General features: G+C 45.1%; 1 protein-coding gene across 2 annotated transcripts in view; it reads left to right on the top strand.

Moving 5' to 3' along the window:
• Positions 1-4,566: 4,566 nt before the first annotated feature.
• The window catches only part of smad9 (SMAD family member 9), a 24,768-nt gene continuing 7,225 nt past the window's right edge, over positions 4,567-22,109 (top strand). Inside the window, exons 1-6 of one of the 2 annotated variants that reach the window (XM_055936850.1) lie at positions 4,567-4,892; positions 9,135-9,837; positions 14,699-14,914; positions 17,790-18,047; positions 18,972-19,079; positions 21,997-22,109. The exon at positions 21,997-22,109 is cut by the window's right edge and continues 109 nt beyond it. In XM_055936850.1, the coding sequence (XP_055792825.1) occupies positions 9,642-9,837; positions 14,699-14,914; positions 17,790-18,047; positions 18,972-19,079; positions 21,997-22,109 (891 nt within the window). In that variant the 5' untranslated portion in view covers positions 4,567-4,892; positions 9,135-9,641. Of the gene's footprint in view, positions 4,893-9,134; positions 9,838-14,698; positions 14,915-17,789; positions 18,048-18,968; positions 19,080-21,996 lie in introns of both variants that reach the window. The other variant, XM_055936849.1, reaches the window with a different exon arrangement.

The raw sequence follows: 22,109 nt of genomic DNA, 5'->3' as shown, positions 1-22,109 counted from the left end.
TAGTTATACAATCATGTAACTAAAGAAATTCGCTTGAAAGACACATGAAAATGTGTTGTTTTATTGAATAGACATGACTGGTTCGAGCTATCTGTCACTCATGTCGTAAGACAACAGTGGCTAATTATTTTATATATGTTTTTATTTAACTAGGAAAGCCAGTTAAACAAGAACAAATTCTTATTTACTATGATGGCCTAACCCAGATGACGCTGGGCCAATTGTGTACCGGCCCTACGGGACTCCCAATCACAGCCGGTTGTGATACAGCAGAGGATCAAATCAGGGTGTCTGTAGTGACTCCTCTAACACTGGGATGTAGTGCCTTAAACCCCTGTGATACAGCCTGGAATGGAACCAGGGTCTGTAGTGACTCCTCTAACACTGGGATGTAGTGCCTTAAACCCCTGTGATACAGCCTGGAATGGAACCAGGGTCTGTAGTGACTCCTCTAGCACTGAGATGCAGTGTCTTAGACCGCTGTGATACAGCCTGGAATGGAACCAGAGTCTGTAGTGACTCCTCTACCACTGAGATGCAGTGTCTTAGACCGCTGTGATACAGCCTGGAATGGAACCAGGGTCTGTACTGACGTCTCCAGCACTGAGATACAGTGCCTTAGACCGCTGTGATACAGCCTGGAATGGAACCAGGGTCTGTAGTGACTCCTCTAGCACTGAGATACAGTGCCTTAGACCGCTGTGATACAGCCTGGAATGGAACCAGGGTCTGTAGTGACTCCTCTACCACTGAGAGGCAGTGCCTTTGACCGCTGTGATACAGCCTGGAATGGAACCAGGGTCTGTAGTGACTCCTCTAGCACTGAGATACAGTGCCTTAGACCGCTGTGATACAGCCTGGAATGGAACCAGGGTCTGTAGTGACTCCTCTAGCACTGAGATGCAGTGTCTTAGACCGCTGTGATACAGCCTGGAATGGAACCAGGGTCTGTAGTGACTCCTCTAGCACTGAGATGCAGTGTCTTAGACCGCTGTGATACAGCCTGGAATGGAACCAGAGTCTGTAGTGACTCCTCTACCACTGAGATGCAGTGTCTTAGACCGCTGTGATACAGCCTGGAATGGAACCAGGGTCTGTACTGACGTCTCCAGCACTGAGATACAGTGCCTTAGACCGCTGTGATACAGCCTGGAATGGAACCAGGGTCTGTAGTGACTCCTCTACCACTGAGATGCAGTGCCTTTGACCGCTGTGATACAGCCTGGAATGGAACCAGGGTCTGTAGTGACTCCTCTAGCACTGAGATGCAGTGTCTTAGACCGCTGTGATACAGCCTGGAATGGAACCAGGGTCTGTAGTGACTCCTCTACCACTGAGATGCAGTGTCTTAGACCGCTGTGATACAGCCTGGAATGGAACCAGGGTCTGTAGTGACTCCTCTACCACTGAGATGCAGTGCCTTTGACCGCTGTGATACAGCCTGGAATGGAACCAGGGTCTGTAGTGACTCCTCTAGCACTGAGATGCAGTGTCTTAGACCGCTGTGATACAGCCTGGAATGGAACCAGGGTCTGTAGTGACGCCTCTAACACTGAGATGCAGTGTCTTAGACCGCTGTGATACAGCCTGGAATCGAACCAGGGTCTGTAGTGACTCCTCTAGCACTGAGATGCAGTGTCTTAGACCGCTGTGATACAGCCTGGAATGGAACCAGGGTCTGTAGTGACTCCTCTAACACTGAGATGCAGTGTCTTAGACCGCTGTGATACAGCCTGGAATGGAACCAGGGTCTGTAGTGACTCCTCTAGCACTGAGATGCAGTGTCTTAGACCGCTGTGATACAGCCTGGAATGGAACCAGGGTCTGTAGTGACTCCTCTAGCACTGAGATGCAGTGTCTTAGACCGCTGTGATACAGCCTGGAATGGAACCAGGGTCTGTAGTGACGCCTCTAACACTGAGATGCAGTGTCTTAGACCGCTGTGATACAGCCTGGAATCGAACCAGGGTCTGTAGTGACTCCTCCAGCACTGAGATGCAGTGTCTTAGACCACTGTGATACAGCCTGGAATGGAACCAGGGTCTGTAGTGACTCCTCTAACACTGAGATGCAGTGCCTTAGACCGCTGTGATACAGCCTGGAATCGAACCAGGGTCTGTAGTACCTTAGACTGCTGTGATACACAGGAGCCCAAGTGTTATGGATTCAAGTTCAGTTTTGCCTTCCACCAGCGTTGCTGGACGTTTCTAGTCGTTTGACTTCGATATGTAGTGATTTTGACAAAATAACCAGATACACTACATGACCAAAAGTATATGGACACCTGCTCATCGAACATCTCAGTCCAAAATCGTGGTCATTAATATGGAATTGGTCCCCTCCTTTAGCTGCTATAACAGCGTCTACTTGTCTGGGAAGGCTTTCCACTAGATGTTGGAACATTGCTGTGGGGACTTGCTTCCATTCAGCCACGGCCATTAGGGAGGTCGGACACTGATGTTGGGCGATTAGTCCAGGCTCGCAGTCGGTGTTCCAATTCATCCCAAAGGTGTTCGATGGGGTTGAGGTCAGGGTTCTGTGCAGGCCAGTCAAGTTCTTCAACACCAATCTCGACAAACCATTCCTGTATGGACCTCGCTTTGTGCACGGGGGGCATTGTCATGCTGAAACAGGAAAGGGCCTTCCCTAAACTGTTGCCACAAAGTTGGAAGCACAGAATCATCTAGAATGTAATTGTATGCTGTAGTGTTAAGATTCCCTTCACTGGAATTAAGGGGCCCGAACCATGAAAAACAGCCCCAGCTTGTGTGGCCTACCACTTTACGACTGTGATGTTGTTGCTCCTAGACGTTTCCACTTCACAATAACAGCACTTACAGTTGACCCGGGCAGCACTAGCAGGGCAGAAAGTTGACGAACTGACTTGTTGGAAAGGTGGCATCCTATGACAGTTTCACATTGAGAGTCACTGAGATCTTCTACTGCCAATGTTTATCTGTGGAGATTACATGGCTGTGTGCTCAATTTTATACACCTGTCAGCAACAGGTGTGGCTGAAATAGCGGAATCCACTAATTTGAAGGGGTGTCCACATACTTTTGTATATATAGTGTATGTACATTCCTGTACCCTTAACCTTCTTATTTGTTGATTAAATCTGACTTTATTAGTATAATGAGTAATCCAGGAATGTTATGAGTTAATTGACAAGAGAAAACTCAATGAAAATAGAAACTCTACACGATGCCAATGGCTACAATGAACGACTAAATTACTTCCGGAGACAAAGGCTCCACGGAATGATCCTCCTTCCCACCACTCTATATACATATATGTTTCATTTGCTGTAATATGAAAAGACATTACTTAGCAACCAACCTGTTTGCACATGCAATTACGGTAAAATAATGTAAAATACAAACCCCGCCTCCCCTAAATTAATGAAAATGATTAATTCATTCATTCATGTCAATTACTGTACAAATATTACAGTATGAATATTGGTACAATAGGCTTATTTAGTTACTGTAAAACGTTTTACTGCATCCCTTCTTGTAAATCAAAATTTACACTATTTAGCTGAAAATGTTGTACATTTACAAGGGAAAGTTGTAGTGTAATCATTACAATAATTATTATCTGGGAGATTTTTTTTCTTAAAAAAAAAAACTAAAATAGTCTGAGATTCGTGTGGCTCACCCGACAGCATGGGGTTGGCGACTGAACATTTAAATCTACAGTAGGCATAAGCAATTACTGTAAAGAAATACAGCATTTTAGAGACATTTTTACAGGAGGATTCCAATTACAGTTAATAGCCATATTTTACCCATAATGCAATGCAATCTACAACATTAATTCTATGGTACACGTTTAAGGTATTTTACTGTTGAAATTAAAGTGGTACACACACAGTGGTGCTCTCCAGCCAACACCTTCTATTTTTTTTACCTTTATTTATGCAAGTTAGTTAAGAACAAATTCTTATTTTAAATTACAGTCTAGGAACAGTGGGTTAACTGTCTTGTTCAGGGACAGAAGGACTGATTTTTACCTTGTCAGCTCAGGGATTTGATCTTGCAACCTTTTGGTTACTAGTCCAACACTCTAACCACTAGGCTACCTGTCACCCCTCTCCTACAACATGGAGTAGAATAATAGTATCTGAAGTTGTTATGTTGTGCATTTCAGACATCAAAATTACACGACATAGAGAGACAGATATTGATAAGTGGAAAAATAATGTTGTGAAACATTTTCATAATTCTGAAAACAAAATGGTATGGAACAGGTGGCCGAGCCGATCAATAGATCAATGTCTGTTAAATGAAGGTTAAATAAATAAAAAATATCATCATACCTTATACTCAGCCTACACAACCATACATATTCACTCTATACTAGGTTCATTCATGTATTCATAGTAGGCTATTAATTCTGTAAGAGCAATAGAATTCCAATTAGTTTTGCAGTGTTGTCGATCATGACTTTAGGATGAGCAGCATACAGAGAGAAAGAGAGAGGGAGAGAGAGAGACAGAGAGACAGAGAGAGAGAGAGAGAGAGACAGAGAGACAGAGAGAGAGAGAGAGAGAGAGAGAGAGAGAGAGAGAGAGAGAGAGAGAGAGAGCACACCGCTGCTGTCTGTCTGAATCTTTCTCGAATCCTGGGAAAGTTCCAGGGGCAGGCTGGCTGGCGGAGGGATCTGGCACGCAGGCACTGCGGCTCCAGCCTGGCTGACGCCGGGGTTGTGGCGCTCCGCTCGGCTCGTGGAGGCTCAAGGGCTCCTAGCAAACACGCTCCCCACCTTGCTCTATCCGCGCCACGCTCAACTGGGCAGCCAGACATCACACGCAGGAACAGAGGGACAGGAATTGCCCCCGTCTTTCACAACAGTGAAGCGCTGTAGTGAATGGACATCACACAGCAGAGGTGAGAGATGAAAAATGTACCTTTTTTAAATGATATTAATAACTTTGTGTGGGTCTTCTAGGGGGTTGTTGTAGGCTATCACTTACAAGGAGCATGTTGTTTAAGGATACAGTGTAATGGAAAATGGTAAATTATACGGTCATTTTGGGTATTATCAACAGTAAAATACTCTCAAACGTTTTACTGCGGCATACTGTAAATGATGGTGCATTGTGGGAAAATGTTGTGGGTGGGAATGGAATTGCTGTATTTTGAATGGTACTGTAATTCCACCCCACAGAATACAGTACCATACTGTATCTTTGGAGTGACAAAAACCTTTTGACCACTAGTGGGTGCATGGTATTGTTGATTCTTGCTCATTAACATATCTAGAGGCGTGCTCTATATGTTGCACCCCTGAGTGAGAATGCTGTACCAATTTAACTCATATGTGGTTATAGTGCCCCTTCAATGTGTGTTGGGGACAGATTGTCAGATTGACAGCAAGTCTTAGACCTTTAGAGGGTTGAACATTTTGCCATGTCATTTTGGTCTGTTTTGCATTGTCGTCACTGCCAGTTGAAGTGCCACTGATATAAAACACCAAAATATGAATTAATATACTTTAATGTTTAAAAACTTTACCTAGCTGCCAAACTGCTCGCACCAATCCTATGTCATTACAGTATAAGGCTGGGAAATAAAACCCCTTTACCTCAATGAATTTCAAACAGCCATTCATTCATTCAGATTACTGAAGAATTCATTATTTTTACTGTATTTTACTGTGTGTACTTGCTTTGATACTGTATTAAAATTACATTAGGTATACTGTAATATGAAATACAGCGTTTTACTGTATTTGCCTGTAAGCTACTTTCAAATTCACAGTAACCCGATGACTGTTGAACGGCATGACAAACATTTTCAAATGTCTGATTAACTTTATTTTATCTCAAACGTTTTATTTCACCTTATATTTAATAATGAGCTTAGGTTATTGTGTGTCCATAGGAAGTTAATGTCCCCGTTTGAAAGCGTGGTTGGCTTTTTGGCTATAGTGGGAAACAACATTGTGAAACTGTAGAAGACATTGTGATGCATATGTAACCTACTACTAATGCGGGAAGCGGTTACCTTGTCGCTCTGTGATAGTGTGTAGCTGTGCAGAGGGCCGGGGAGGGGACCACGTCCTCAACATGTCATGTACAGAAGAAAAAAACGTCCTCGTAGTAAAGGGAAACTGGTGTGTTTACCTTCGGGGTTGTGTGCTGATGATAAAGCATTAGGTAATTAAGCCTATCTCAGCCCGTAGACTGAGTGACGCCAGCTTCAGAAAGGAGTCAACGCAGGCAGAGCGGAACAGACGCGCTGGTGCCGCGCTGCCGCATTCAAGTGCAGTGGGCGTTGAGCGCCTGTAGTGCGCACCACATTTAGCCAAAATACAAACCTACGCTGTTATTATAGGCTACTTTTCCAACTAACATATAGGCTAAATATGTGGTGTCAGATGATTCAATTTCTTAATTCCAGTGGGTTTTTAATTGACCGTGACTGACTGAACTGAAGAAAGATACGAGTCGCTGTCCTGTAGCCATTCGAACAGAGCGCTGCGCGTCGTCACAGCATAACTCACGTGTCTGCTGCTGAATTATAGGGACGCTTGCTCACGGCATGTTTGGCATTCTTATGTTCCCCAGGCTAGTACATTGTTTCTATGTGCTATGGATTTTAATCCAGATATATCATGATTATAACAATACATTCGTTTTTGTTGTCATCTCAGTCCAAGAGAGGTTCAAACAGAGCAACAGATCATAAACAGTAGCCAGGGTTTTTTCAGGAGGAAACGTCGGACTGAAAATCACAAGAATCACTCTTTTACAAGACCACGTAAACGACTCAACTACCAGACTACTCTGTGTAGGCTTCCTTAGACTGTTTTACAATGGAATAAATATCCCCCTCTTTTGTATGGGAGGAGAAGGGGAGAGAGAGAGAGAAAGAAAGAGAAATAAATAAATAAAGAGAGCAGGAGAGAGAGAGGGGTGGAGAGAGAGAAAGGATGCTGTCACATTAAAGTTGTTTATTTAAAGCAAATATCTGAGTTCTTCCATCAACCAGTACAGTAGCTTATGAATAGCACATTAGGTAATGTTGTAGTCAGCCTGACTACAAGGCAGAGAGAGGGGGGGGGGGGGGGGGAGGGGCGGGGGGGGGGGGGAGGTAGGGGGGAGAGAGAGCGAGAGAGAGAGACAGAGAGAGGGAGAGAGAGAGAGACAGAGAGGGAGAGAGAGAGAGGGAGAGAGAGAGAGACAGAGAGAGAGGGAGAGGAGAGAGAGACAGAGAGAGGGAGAGGAGAGAGAGACAGAGAGGAGAGAGAGGAGAGAGAGACAGAGAGGGAGAGAGAGAGAGACAGAGAGAGAGGGAGAGGAGAGAGAGACAGAGAGAGAGACAAGACAGAGAGAGAGACAAGACAGAGAGAGAGGGAGGAGAGAGAGACAGAGAGAGAGAGGGAGAGAGAGACAGAGAGGAGAGAGAGTAGAGAGAGACAGAGAGGGAGAGAGAGAGAGGGAGAGAGAGAGAGACAGAGAGAGAGGGAGAGGGAGAGAGAGAGAGGAGAGAGAGGAGAGAGAGGGAGAGAGAGACAGAGATGGAGAGAGAGAGAGAGAGGGAGAGCATGCCTGTCTGGATCAGAATGTTTCAGTTTCCATGCTGTCTGTCCGTCCGTCCATCTGTGAGTGGTGTGACCCATGCTGGCCAGACTGTGGGGCTCCTCGCTATGAGACAGTGGGATGTACACTGAGTCAATACTTTGTACAAGCACCTTTGGCGGTGATTATAGCTGTGAGTCTTTTTTGGGGGTGAGTCTCTAAGAGCTTTGCACATCTGGATTGTACAACATTTGCCCATTAGTCTTAAAAAAAATTCTTCAAGTTGGTTGTTGATCATAGCTAGACATCCATTTTCAAGTCTTGCCATAGATTTTCAAGTTGATTTCACTCAAAACTGTAACTAGGCCACTCAGGAACATTCAATGTATTCTTGGTAAGCAACTCCAGCGAAGATTTGGCCTTGTGTTTTAAGTTATTGTCCTGCTGAAAGGTAAATTAGTCTCCCAGTGTCTGTCGGAAAGTAGACTGAACCAGGTTTTCCTGTAGAATTTTGCCGATAGCTATAGCTGTATTCTGTTTCTATTTGTCCTGAAAAACTCCTTAGTCCTTGCCGATTACAAGCAGACCCATAACATGATGCAGCCACCACCATGCTTGAAAATATGAAAAGTGGTACTCAGTGATGTGTTGTGTTGGATTTGCCCCAAACATAACGGTTAGTATTCTGGACAAAAAGTTAATTTCTTTGGCACATTTTTTCAGTATTGCCAAAGTGACTTGTTGCAAACAGGATGCATGTTTATATTTTGTATTGTGTACAGGCTTCCTTCATTTCATTCTGTAATTTAGGTCAGTATTGTGGAGTAACTACAATGTTGTTGATCCATCCTCAGTTTTCTCCGATCACAACCATCAAACTCTGTAACTGTTTTAAAATCACCATTGGCCTCATCAAATCAAATCAAAGTTTATTTGTCACGTGCGCCGAATACAACAGATGTAGACCTTACAGTGAAATGCTTACTTACAGGCTCTAACCAATAGTGCAAAAAAGGTATTAGGTGAACAAAAGGTAAGTAAAGAAATAAAAACAACAGTAAAAAGACAGTGAAAAATAACAGTATAAATAACAGGCTATATACAGTAGCGAGGCTATAAACAGTAGCGAGGCTACATACAGACACCGGTTAGTCAGGCTTATTGAGGTAGTATGTACATGTAGATATGGTTAAAGTGACTATGCATATATGATGAACAGAGAGTAGCAGTAGCGTAAAAGAGGGGTTGGCGGGTGGCGGGACACAATGCAGATAGAAATCCCTGAGCAGTTTCCTTCCTCTCCGGCAACTTCTAAAAACATGTTTTCACTTGGTCATTATGGGGTATTGTGTGTAGATGGCTGAGAGAGAGAAAAAAAATCAATTGAATCCATTTTGAATTCAGGCTAATGTGGAATAAGTCAAAAGGGTATGAAGACTTTTTGAAGGCCATATACATCCCATATAGTCCCCATAGACAAGTCCTAATTCTCTCCTAAATCTTCTGTTGTATTTAACCTCTGGTTCATATGACTCACAGCCCTGCTGAACAGCTCTTTGTTTCTGTTAAATTAGCGCCTAATTTCATCTCTCTCTTCTCTGGTCAGATGACTGAAACCTGACCTGCACGAGGAATAACATTCACTACCGGAGGCTACCATTCTGACCAGACTGTATTTATGCTAAGAGAGAGAGAGAGGGGAAGAAAGAGACAGAGAAAAATAAGATATTTGGGATTATTCCAACATTCCCACCTCTGTTCCAGACTTTCCTCCCTCCTGGTCTCTTCAGGAAGCACCAACGGAACTAATGAACCCCAGCTTCTGTTTACATAGACTCCTCACACTCCTCTTCGAGCTCCTTCCCTGATCCTCGCTCCTGCTCTCCTTTACCCATCTGGGCAACAATCCATCCCTCACACTCCTCTTCTATCCCCCTGTCCCCCCCTCTCTCACCTCCTCTCATCACATTCCCTCCCTCTTTCACCCAAAGTGGTGTTTCTCATCTCTCCCTCCATCCATTTCTACATAGCACCATCCCTCCCTCCATCCATCTCTACATAGCCCCATCCATCCCTCCCTCCAGCCATCTATACATAGCACCATCCATCCCTCATGCATTCCACCACCTCTATCACGTCCCTCTTCTCCTTCACGAGCCCTGCAGTGAAGAGGCTTCTGGGATGGAAACAGGGGGATGAGGAGGAGAAGTGGGCAGAGAAGGCTGTGGACTCTCTGGTGAAGAAACTAAAGAAGAAGAAGGGAGCGATGGAGGAGCTGGAGAAGGCCCTCAGCTGCCCCGGACAGCCCAGTGAGTAACCCCGTCTGATCAAATCACATTTTATTTCTCACATGCGTTGGTGTAGACTAACAGTGAAATGCTTACTTACTACAGGCCCTTTCCCAACAATGCAGAGAGAAAGAAAATAGAGACATAATAGAAAAGTAATAACATTTAATAATAAATGCACAATGAGTAACGATAACTTGGCTACATACACGGGGTATTAGTACTGAGTCAATGATAACTATATACAGGAAGTACCAGGTAATAACTTGGCTACATACACAGGGTACCAGTACTGAGTCCATGATAACTATATACAGGAAGTACCAGGTAATAACTTGGCTATATACACATGGTACCAGTACTGAGTCAATGATAACTATATACAGGAAGTACCAGGTAATAATTTGGCTATATACACATGGTACCAGTACTGAGTCAATGATAACTATATACAGGAAGTACCAGGTAATAACTTGGCTATATACACATGGTACCAGTACTGAGTCAATGATAACTAGGTTATATACAGGAGGTACCAGGTAATAACTTGGCTACATACACAGGGTACCAGTACTGAGTCAATGATAACTAGGTTATATACAGGAAGTACAAGGTAATAACTTGGCTATATACACGGGGTACCAGTACTGAGTCAATGATACCTAGGTTATATACAGGAAGTACCAGGTAATAACTTGGCTACATACCCAGGGTACCAGTACCTAGTCGATGTGCAGGGGTACGAGGGAAGTGAGGTAGATATGTACATAATATGTATATTATAGGAATAAAGTTACCGATAGTTAACAGTAGCTGTAGCGTATATGTGATCAGTCAAAAAGGTTAGTGCAAAATTGGGTCAATGCAGATAGTCCGGGTAGTTATTGGTTAACTATTTAACTAACTACACTGAACAGAAATATAAAACGCAACATGTAAAGTGTTGGTCCCATGTTTCATGAGATGAAATAAAAGATCCCAGAAATGTTCCATACACACAAAAAGCTTATTTCACTCAAATGTTGTGCACAAATTTACATCCATGTTAGTGAGCATTTTTCCTTTGCCAAGATAACAGGTGTGGCATATCAAGAATCTGATTAAACAGCATGACCATTACACAGGTGCACCTTGTGCTGGGGACAATAAAAGACCACTCTAAAATGTGCAGTTTTGTCAAACCACACAATGCCACAGATGTCTCAAGTTTTGAGTAAGCGTGCAATTGGCATGCTGACTGAAGGATTGCCCACCAGAGCTGGAGAAAAATCCACCAGGGGAAATTGAATGTTAATTTCTCTACCATACAGTAAATCACCTCCAACGTCGTTTTAGAGAATTTGGCAGTACTTCCAACAGGCCTCACAACCGCAGACCACGTGTAACCACGCCAGCCCAGGACCTCCACATTCGGCTTCTTCACCTGCGGGATCATCTGAGACCAGCAACCCGGGCAGCTGATGAAACTCAGGAGTATTTCTGTCTGTAATAAAGCCCTTTTGTGGGGAAAAACTCATTCTGATTGGTTGGGCCTGGCTCCCTAGTGGGTGGACCTATGCCCTACCAGGCCCACCTATGACTGAGTGAAATCCAGGATTAGGGCCTAATGCATTTATTTAAATTGACTTATTTCCTTATTTCCTTACTGAAACTCAGTAAAATCGTTGAAATTGTTGCATGTTGCATTTATATTTTTGTTCAGTCTATTTAGAAGTCTTATGGCTTGGGGGTAGAAGCTGTTCAGGGTCCTGTTGGTGTAACGGATGTGAAATGGCTAGCTAGTTAGCGGGTACGCGCTACTAGCGTTTCAATCAGTTACGTCACTTGCTCTGAAACCTAGAAGTAGTGTTGCCCCTTGCTCTGCAAGGGCCGCGGCCTTTGTGGAGCGATGGGTAACGATGCTTCGTGGGCGACCGTTGTTGATGTGTGCTGAGGGTCCTGGTTCGCGCCCGGGTCGGGGCGAGGGGACGTACTAAAGTTAAACTGTTACATTGGTTCCAGACTTGGTGTATTGGTACCGCTTGCCGTGCTGTAGCAGAGAGAACAGTCTATGACTCGGGTGGCTGGAGTCTTTGACCATTCTTAGGGCCTTCCTCTGACACCGCCTGGTGTAGAGGTCCTGGATGGCAGGGAGCTTGGCCCCAGTGATATACTGGGACATACACACTACCCTCTGTTGCACCTTGCGGTCAGATGCCAAGCAGTTCCCATACCAACCGGTGATGCTCTCAATGGTGCCACTGTAAAACATTTTGAGGATCTGAGGGCCCATGCCAAATCTTTTCAGCCTCCTGAGGGGAAAGAGGCGTTGTCGTGCCCTCTTCACGACTGTGTTGGTGTGTTTGGACCATGATAGATGCTTAGTGATGTGGACACAGAGAAACTTCAAGCTTTCGACTCGCTCCACTACAGCCCTGTCGATGTAAATGGGGGTCTGCTCGACCCCTCGTTTCCTGTAGTCCACGATCAGCTCCTTGGTCTTGCTGATGTTGAGGGAGAGGTTGTTGTCCTGGCACCACACTGCCAGTTCTCTGACCTCCTCCCTATAGGTTCTCTCATCACCGTCATTGATCAGGCCTACCACTGTTATGTCGTCTGCAAACTTAATCATGGTGTTGGAATTGTGCTTGGCCACGCAGTCGTGGGTGAACAGGGAGTACAGAAGGGGAATGAGCACTCACCCCTGAGAGGCCTCCGTGTTGAGGGTCAGTGTGGCGGATGAGTTGTTGCCTACCTTTTCTACCTGGGGGTGTCCCGGTAGGAAGTCCATGATCCAGTTGCAGAGGGAGGTGTTCAGTCCCAGGGTCCTTAGCTTAGTGATGAGCTTCGAGGGCCCTATGGTGTTGAATGCTGAGCTGTAGTCAATGAACAGCATTCTCACATAGGTGTTCCTTTTGTCCAGGTGGGAAAGGGCAGTGTGGAGTGCAGTGGAGATTGGATCAGTTGGGACGGTATGTGAAATGGAGTGGGTCCAGCGTGTCTGGGATGATGGTGTTGTTGTAAACCATGACCAGCTTTTCAAAGCATTTCATGGCTACAGATGTGAGCGCTACGGGGCAATAGTCATTTAGACAGGTTACCTTAGTGTTCTTGGGCATGGGGACTATGGTGGGCTGCTTGAAACGTGTAGGTATTACAGACTGGGTCAGGAGAGCGGTTGAAAATGGCAGTGAAGACACTTTCCAGCTGGTCAGCCCATGCTCCGAGTGCTCGTCCTGGTAATCTGTCTGACCCTGCTGTCTTGTGAACATCGACCTGTTTAAAGGTCTTACTCACATCGGCCACGGAGAGCGTGATCATACAGTCGTCCAGAACAGTTGGTGCTTTCAAGCATGGTTCAGTGTTGCTTGCCTCTAACTGAGCATAGAATATATTTAGCTCGTCTGGTAGGCTCGTGTCACTGGGCAGCTCGCAGCTGGGTTTCCCTTTGTAATCCGTGATAGTTTGCAAGCCCTGCCACATCCGACGAGTGTCAGAGCCGGTGTAGTAGGATTCGATCTTAGTTCTGTATTGATGTTTTGCATGTCTTATAAACATCCGGGTTAGAGACCCACTCCTTGAAAGCGGTGGCTCTAGCCTTTAGCTCAGTGCGGATGTTGCCTGCTCTCCATGGTTTCTGGTTGGGATATGAACGTACGGTCACTGTGGGGATGACGCCGTCGATACACTTATTGATGAAGCCAGTAACTGATGTGCCTGTTTGAGTTTTTGCTTGTAAGTAGGAATCAGGAGGATAGAGTTATGGTCAGATACTACAAATGGAGGACAGGGGACAGCTTTATATGCATCTCTGTTTTTGGAGTAAAGGTAGAGTTTTTTTCGCCTCCAGTTGCACAGGTGACATGCTGGTAGAAATGAGGGAAAACAGATTTCAGTTTTCCTGCATTGAAGTCACCGGCCACTAGGAGAACCGCCTCTGGATGAGCATTTTCTTGTTTGCTTATGGCCTTATACAGGTCGTTGAGTGCGGTCTTGGTGCCAGCATCGGTTTGTGGTGAAAATCAACAGCTACAAAAAATATAGATGATAACTCTTCTCGGTAAATAGTATAGTCTACAGCTTGTCAATTAGGTATTCTGTCTGAGGTGAGCAGAGATCCTTAGTGTTAGAGATGTTAGACCCCCCCCTTGTAATAATGCCGTTCTGTCTTACCGATGCACAGAAAAAAACAGCTAGATGTATATTATCCATGTCCTTGTTTATTTAATTTTAAATTTTACCTTTATTTAACTTGGCAAGTCAGTTAAGAACAAATTATTTTTTTCAATGACAGCCTAGGAACAGTGGGTTAACTGCCTTGTTCAGGGGCAGAACGACAGATTTGTACCTTGTCAGCTCGGGAATTCGATCTTGCAACCTTTCGGTTACTAGTCCAACGCTCTAACCACTAGTCTACGCTGCCGCCGTTTAGCCACGACTCCCAAGAAGCGTAGGATGTTACAATTCTTCAGGTCCAGTTCATAGGATGGTCTCGGAACGGAGCAGTTTATTTTTTTTCTCCAGTGATTATACATAGAACAGAGGAGTAGAGGCGGTTTATTTACGCGTCGCCATAGTTTAAAAAAAAAAATATATATATATTAAAAGTTATGAGGAGCGCAAAAAATATCAGAACTTGTCAGAAGCACGTAAAACGGTCGCTAAATAATTCAGCGCCATTACACACGTGTGTGACCAGATAAAGAGTGTTTATCCAGAGATGATGTCATAACTAGGACCAGGAAACACATCACTCCCCGGTGTCCATAACAGACAGGAAGTACACATACATAGGAACCAACTGTTCCTAAACCGTTTCATTCAGTTCCGTTCACCTTTTGTAGCTTATTCTGAAGTAGTCTACAACACCTCTGATCCAATCTCTCTCTACCTCCTCCACCAGGTAAGTGTGTGACCATCCCTCGGTCTCTGGACGGTCGTCTCCAGGTATCCCATCGTAAAGGTCTTCCCCACGTCATCTACTGCAGAGTGTGGAGGTGGCCCGACCTACAGTCTCATCACGAACTCAAGGCCTTGGAGTGCTGCGAATTCGCCTTCGGATCCAAACAGAAAGACATCTGTATCAACCCCTACCACTACAGACGGGTAGAGACACCAGGTATGAAGCTATATTAACCCCTGCAGACGGGTACAGACACCAGGTATGAAGCTATATTAACCACTACAGACACCAGGTATGAAGCTATATTAACCCCTGCAGACGGGTAGAGACACCAGGTATGAAGCTATATTAACCACTACAGACACCAGGTATGAAGCTATATTAACCCCTACAGACAGGTAGAGACACCAGGTATGAAGCTATATTAACCCCTACAGACAGGTAGAGACACCAGGTATGAAGCTATATTAACCACTACAGACAGGTACAGACACCAGGTGTGAAGCTATATTAACCCCTGCAGACGGGTACAGACACCAGGTATGAAGCTATATTAACCCCTGCAGACACCAGGTATGAAGCTATATTAACCCCTACAGACACCAGGTATGAAGCTATATTAACCCCTGCAGACACCAGGTATGAAGCTATATTAACCACTGCAGACACCAGGTATGAAGCTATATTAACCACTGCAGACGGGTACAGACACCAGGTATGAAGTTATATTAACCCCTGCAGACAGGTACAGACACCAGGTATGAAGCTATATTAACCACTACAGACACCAGGTATGAAGCTATATTAACCACTGCAGACGGGTATAGACACCAGGTATGAAGCTATATTAACCCCTACAGACACCAGGTATAAAGCTATATTAACCCCTACAGACAGGTAGAGACATCAGGTATGAAGCTATATTAACCCCTGCAGACACCAGGTATGAAGCTATATTAACCCCTACAGACAGGTAGAGACACCAGGTATGAAGCTATATTAACACCTGCAGACACCAGGTATGAAGCTATATTAACCCCTGCAGACACCAGGTATGAAGCTATATTGACCCCTACAGACAGGTAGAGACACCAGGTATGAAGCTATATTAACACCTGCAGACACCAGGTATGAAGCTATATTAACCCCTACAGACACCAGGTATGAAGCTATATTAACACCTGCAGACACCAGGTATGAAGCTATATTAACCCCTACAGACACCAGGTATAAAGCTATATTAACCCCTACAGACAGGTAGAGACATCAGGTATGAAGCTATATTAACCCCTACAGACACCAGGTATGAAGCTATATTAACCACTACAGACAGGTACAGACACCAGGTGTGAAGCTATATTAACCCCTACAGACACCAGGTATGAAGCTATATTAACCCCTACAGACACCAGGTATGAAGCTATATTAACCCCTGCAGATAGGTAGAGACACCAGGTGTGAAGCTATATTAACCCCTGCAGACAGGTACAGACACCAGGTATGAAGCTATATTAACCCCTGCAGACAGGTACAGACACCAGGTGTGAAGCTATATTAACCCCTGCAGACACCAGGTATGAAGCTATATTAACCCCTACAGACACCAGGTATGAAGCTATATTAACCCCTGCAGACAGGTACAGACACCAGGTATGAAGCTATATTAACCCCTGCAGACAGGTACAGACACCAGGTATGAAGCTATATTAACCCCTGCAGACAGGTACAGACACCAGGTATGAAGCTATATTAACCCCTGCAGACAGGTAGAGACACCAGGTGTATTACAATACGGGATGATATAATACGTCACACAGCCTAGACTTTTATATAAAGCAGCTTACCTTTTACTGATTACGTACCTTTTTTACTATGTACAGTATGTAAATCAGAGATGTGCATCAGAGATGGGATTTTGCCAGACTAAGTAGAAAGTCCTGTGTTATCTAACCCAGTCGGGATTGGCACCCTATTCAATAAATAGTGCACTACTGTTGACCAGGGCCCGCATAGGGAATAGGGTGCCATTTCAGACTAATCTCAGTGGTCTGTCTGTCTCTGTATTGTTCCTGTGTTTTAATTATCTGAGATAAAGGTCAGTAGAGGGATGTGGGACGAAACCTGATCTCAGCCGCACTGTGTTCTGTTCAGAGACAAACTGGATTTACAGTTATTTGATATGAGAAGAACTGTACTGACTGATCAATCTCTCTTTCTCTGTCTCTGTCTGTCTCTCTCTCTGTTTCTCTCATCTCTCTCTCTGTTTCTCTCTTTCTCTTTCTCTGTCTCTGTCTGTCTCTCTCTGTTTCTCTCTCTCTCTTTCTCTGTCTCTGTCTGTCTCTCTCTCTGTTTCTCTCATCTCTCTCTCTGTTTCTCTCTTTCTCTTTCTCTGTCTCTGTCTGTCTCTCTCTGTTTCTCTCTTTCTCTGTCTCTGTCTGTCTCTCTCTCTGTTTCTCTCCTCTCTCTCTCTGTTTCTCTCTCTCTCTTTCTCTGTCTCTGTCTGTCTCTCTCTCTGTTTCTCTCCTCTCTCTCTGTCTCTCCTCTCCCTCTCTCCTCTCTCTTTGTTTCTCTCCTCTCTCTTTGTTTCTCTCCTCTCTCTCTGTCTCTCTCTGTTTCTCTCTCTGTCTCTCTCTGTTTCTCTCTCTGTCTCTCTCTGTTTCTCTCCTCTCTCTCTCTCTCTCTCGCTGTCTCTCCTCTCTATCTCTCTCCTCTCTCTCTCTCTCTTTCTCTCTGTCTCTCCTCTCTCTCTCTCTATCTGTCTCTCCTCTCTCTCTCTCTTTCTCTCTGTCTCTCCTTTCTCTGTCTCTCCTCTCTCTATTTATCTCCTCTTTCTCTCTGTTTCTCTCCTCTCTCTCTTTGTCTCTCTCTCTCCTCTCTCTCTGTTTCTCTCCTCTCTCTTTCTCTGTTTCTCTCCTCTCTCTCTCTGTCTCTCCTCTCTCGCTCTCTCTGTATGTCTGTCTCTCGCTCTCTCTCGCTCTCCGCCTTTCTCTGTCTCTTTCACTGTCGATCTCTCTTTCTCTCTCTCCACCTTTCTCTGTCTCTCCCTTTCCCTGTCTTGTCTGTCTGTCTGTCTGTCCCCTCCCCCTCTCAGTGCTTCCCCCAGTGTTGGTCCCCCGCCACAGTGAGTTTAACCCTCAGCACAGTCTACTGGCTAAATTCCGGAATGCCTCGCTCCACAACGAGCCCCTGATGCCCCAGAATGCTACATACCCGGACTCCTTCCCTCCTTTCCCCTGCGCCTCCTCATCCTGCGCCTCCTCATCCTCTCTCACCCAGTCCCCCACCTCCGCCAGCTACCCCAACTCTCCCAGCAGCGCAGTCGAACCTACCAGCCCCTACCACATCACAGGTACTACTACTAAATACATACGTATACTTAATACTACATAACTACTACTACAGTACTAGAGCCAGCCCCTACCACATCACAGGTACTACTACTAAATACATACGTATACTTAATACTACATAACTACTACTACAGTCCTAGAGCCAGCCCCTACCACATCCCAGGTACTACTACTAAATACATAAGTATACTTAATACTAAGAAAGAACGCATATTTTCCCAGTTTTTTTCCACCTTCATCCCATTAAATCTAGTTCAGGAGGAAATCAACTCCTTTGCAGCCTGAATTGAGAATGTTTCAGGTATGAGCCGCTCCACGGGGGGGATACCAGTGCATTGTCAGCCATTTGGATGGTACGATGGAAACGACTCAATATCGCCATCTGCTGGCATGTGGGCTACATTGCAGTTACGAGCCGCTCCACGAGGGGATAGTGTATTGGTATAATCCTTTTGTAGATATATTTTTACTTTTGATGTGTTGTAATTTCTTTTCCTTTCCCCCCTTCTGTTCCCCTCTGCTCCCTCTGTTCCCCTCCGCCCCCCTCTGTTCCTTTCCCCCCCTCTGCTCCCTCTTCCCCCCTCTGTTCCTTACCCCCCCTCTACCCCCCCCCTCTGCTTCCACCCCTCCGTTCCTTTCCCCCCTCTGCTCCCTCTTCCCCCCCCCCCTCTGTTCTTTACCCCCCCTCTACCCCCCCCCTCTGCTTCCACCCCTCTGTTCCTTTCCCCCCCTCTGTTTCCTCTTCCCCCCTCTGTTCCTTACCCCCCCTCTACCCCCCCCCTCTGCTTCCACCCCTCTGTTCCTCTCCGCCCCCCTCTGTTCCCTGCCCCCCTCGTCCCCCCTCTGCCACCCCCCTCTGTTTCCCTCCACCCCTCTGTTCCCCTCCACACCTCTGTCACCCCCTGTTCCCCTCCTCCCAGCAGAGACTCCACCTCCCCCCTATAGCATGATGGAGACAGTCCCAACTGAGGATGTCAAGCCTGGAGACTCCTCCAACACACACAAGCTCACCTTCTCAGCTCCGCACACAGGTACAAAAATTATATGAGCAAAATGCTTTTCTCAAACTAATCCTAGCACTTGTCCTTTTCTACTAATACCGACTCTGCTGATATCGGCTTTATTGAGGAAACATGTACTGACTATGACTGTGATATGTGGTTGTCCCACCTAGCTATCTGTAGATGAATGTACTGACTATGACTGTGATATGTGGTTGTCCCACCTAGCTATCTGTAGATGAATGTACTGACTATGACTGTGATATGTGGTTGTCTCACCTAGCTATCTGTAGATGAATGTACTGACTATGACTGTGATATGTGGTTGTCTCACCTAGCTATCTGTAGATGAATGTACTGACTATGACTGTGATATGTGGTTGTCCCACCTAGCTATCTGTAGATGAATGTACTGACTATGACTGTGATATGTGGTCGTCCCACCTAGCTATCTGAAGATGAATGTACTGACTATGACTGTGATATGTGGTTGTCCCACCTAGCTATCTGTAGATGAATGTACTGACTATGACTGTGATATGTGGTTGTCCCACCTAGCTATCTGTAGATGAATGTACTGACTATGACTGTGATATGTGGTTGTCCCACCTAGCTATCTGAAGATGAATGTACTGACTATGACTGTGATATGTGGTCGTCCCACCTAGCTATCTGTAGATGAATGTACTGACTATGACTGTGATATGTGGTCGTCCCACCTAGCTACAGTGTATTCGGAAAGTATTCAGACCCCTTCTCTTTTTCCACATTTTGTTACGTTACAGCCTTATTCTAAAATTGATTAAATTGTTTTTTCCCCCCTAATAATTATAGACACAATACCCCATAATGACATCACAATATCCCATAATGACAAAGCATAAACAGGTTTTTAGAACATTTTGCAAATGTATTAAAAATAAAAAAAAATACTTAAATATCATGTTTACATAAGTATTCAGACACTTTAACTCAGGACTTTGTTGAAGCATCTTTGGCAGTGATTACAGCCTCGAGTCTTCTTTGGTATGGAGTTCCTCCCATTCTTCTCTGCAGATCCTCTCAAGCTCTGTCAGGCTGGATGGGGAGTGTTGCTGCACAGCTATTTTCAGGTCTCTCCAGAGATGTTCGATCGGGTTTAAGTCCGGGCTCTAGCTGGGCCACTCAAGGACATTCAGAGATGTGTCCTGAAGCCATTCCTGCCCTGTCTTGGCTGTGTGCTTAGGGTCGTTGTCCTGTTGAAAGGTGAACCTTCGCCCCAGTCTGAGGTCCTGAGCGCTCTGGAGCAGGTTTTCATCAAGGATCTCTCTGTACTTTGCTCCGTTCATCTTTCCCTCGACCCTGACTAGTCTCCCAGTCCCTGCTGCTGAAAAACATTCCCACAGCATGATGCTGCCACCACCATGCTTCACCGTAGGGATGGTGCCAGGTTTCCTTCAGAAGTGACGCTTGGCATTCAGGCCAAAGAGTTGAGTCTTGGTTTCATCAGACCAGAGAATCTTGTTTCTCATGGTCTGAAAGTCCTTTAGGTGCCTTTTGGCAAACTCCAAGCGGGCTGCCATGTGCCTTTTACTGAGGAGTGGCTTCCGTCTGGCCACTCTACCATAAAGGTCTGATTGGTGGAGTGCTGGAAAGATGGTTGTCCTTCTGGAAGGTTCTCCCAATTCTAGAGCTCTGTCAGAGTGACCATCAGGTGTTTGGTCACCTCCCTGACCAAGGCCCTTCTCCCCCGATTGCTCAGTTTGGCCGGGCAGCCAGCTCTAGGAAGAGTCTTGGTGGTTATAAACTTCTTCCATTTTAAAATGATGGAGGCCACTGTGTTCTTTGGGACCTTCAATGCTGCAGATTTTTTTTGTTAACCTTCCCCAGTTCTCTGCCTCGACACAATCCTGTCTCGGAGCTCTACAGACAATTCCTTCGACCTCATGGCTTGGTTTTTGCTCTGACATATACTGTCAACTGTGGGACCTTATATAGACAGGTGTGTGCCTTTCCAAATCATGTCCAATCAATTGAATTTACCACAGATGGACTACAATCAAGTTGTAGAAACATCTCAAGGATGATCAATGGAAACAGGATGCACCTGAGCTCAATTTTGAGTCTCATAGCAAAGGTTCTGAATACTTATGTAAATAAGATGTTTGTGTTATTTATATTTTATAAATGTGCTACAATTTCTAAAAAAAACCTGTTTTCGCTTTGTCATTATGGGGTATTATGGGTAGATTGATGAGAAACAAATAATATTTAATCCATTTTAGATTAACGCTGTAGCGTAGCAACATGTGGAACAAGGGAAGGGGTCTGAATACTTTCTGAATGCTCTGTATCTTAAGATAAATGCGATGTAAATACCTCTGGATAAGAACATGTGCTAATTGATTAAAATGTCAAATGTAGCTGACAAACACACACTCTAAAGGCGTCAGCATGCTTCAGTCAGCATGCTTCAGCCAGCGTGCTTCAGTCAGCATACTTCAGTCAGCGTGCTTCAGTCAGCGTTCTTCAGTCAACATGCTTCAGTCAGCGTGCTTCAGTCAACGTGCTTCAGTCAGCGTGCTTCAGTCAGCGTGCTTCAGTCAACGTGCTTCAGTCAGCGTGCTTCAGTCAACGTGCTTCAGTCAACGTGCTTCAGTCCGCATGCTTCAGTTCGGCTGCCGAACCGAACAAGTGTACTCGCATACTCCCTTAAAAGACCTTCCCTTGAAAAATGGGGGAAAAACGCGGCAATAGTACTGTTTGTCCATCTTGAGACACCGTAGCCAGTATACACTTCCAAGTCATAATTAATCTAAGATAACTCAAGAAATCTGTTGTTAATTTTGATGTTTTTTTTTGCCGTGGAGATCTTAGTCACACAATTGTAGATTTAACTAAGATATTTGGTGCATTATTTTTCAACTGTTTTGGCCTGGAAGCATAAAACCCCTTCCTGTCTGTATAGACCTGCGGCCTGTGTGTTATGAGGAACCAGAGTACTGGTGTTCGGTGGCGTACTACGAGCTGAACAATCGTGTCGGAGAGACGTTCCACGCTTCGTCCCGTAGCGTCCTGGTG

Source organism: Salvelinus fontinalis, chromosome 10, assembly GCF_029448725.1.
Source record: "Salvelinus fontinalis isolate EN_2023a chromosome 10, ASM2944872v1, whole genome shotgun sequence".
NCBI classification, from domain to species: Eukaryota; Metazoa; Chordata; class Actinopteri; order Salmoniformes; family Salmonidae; genus Salvelinus; species Salvelinus fontinalis.
The sequence above is the reverse complement of the archived record's forward strand: the minus strand, read 5'-3'. Positions and strand labels throughout refer to the sequence as shown.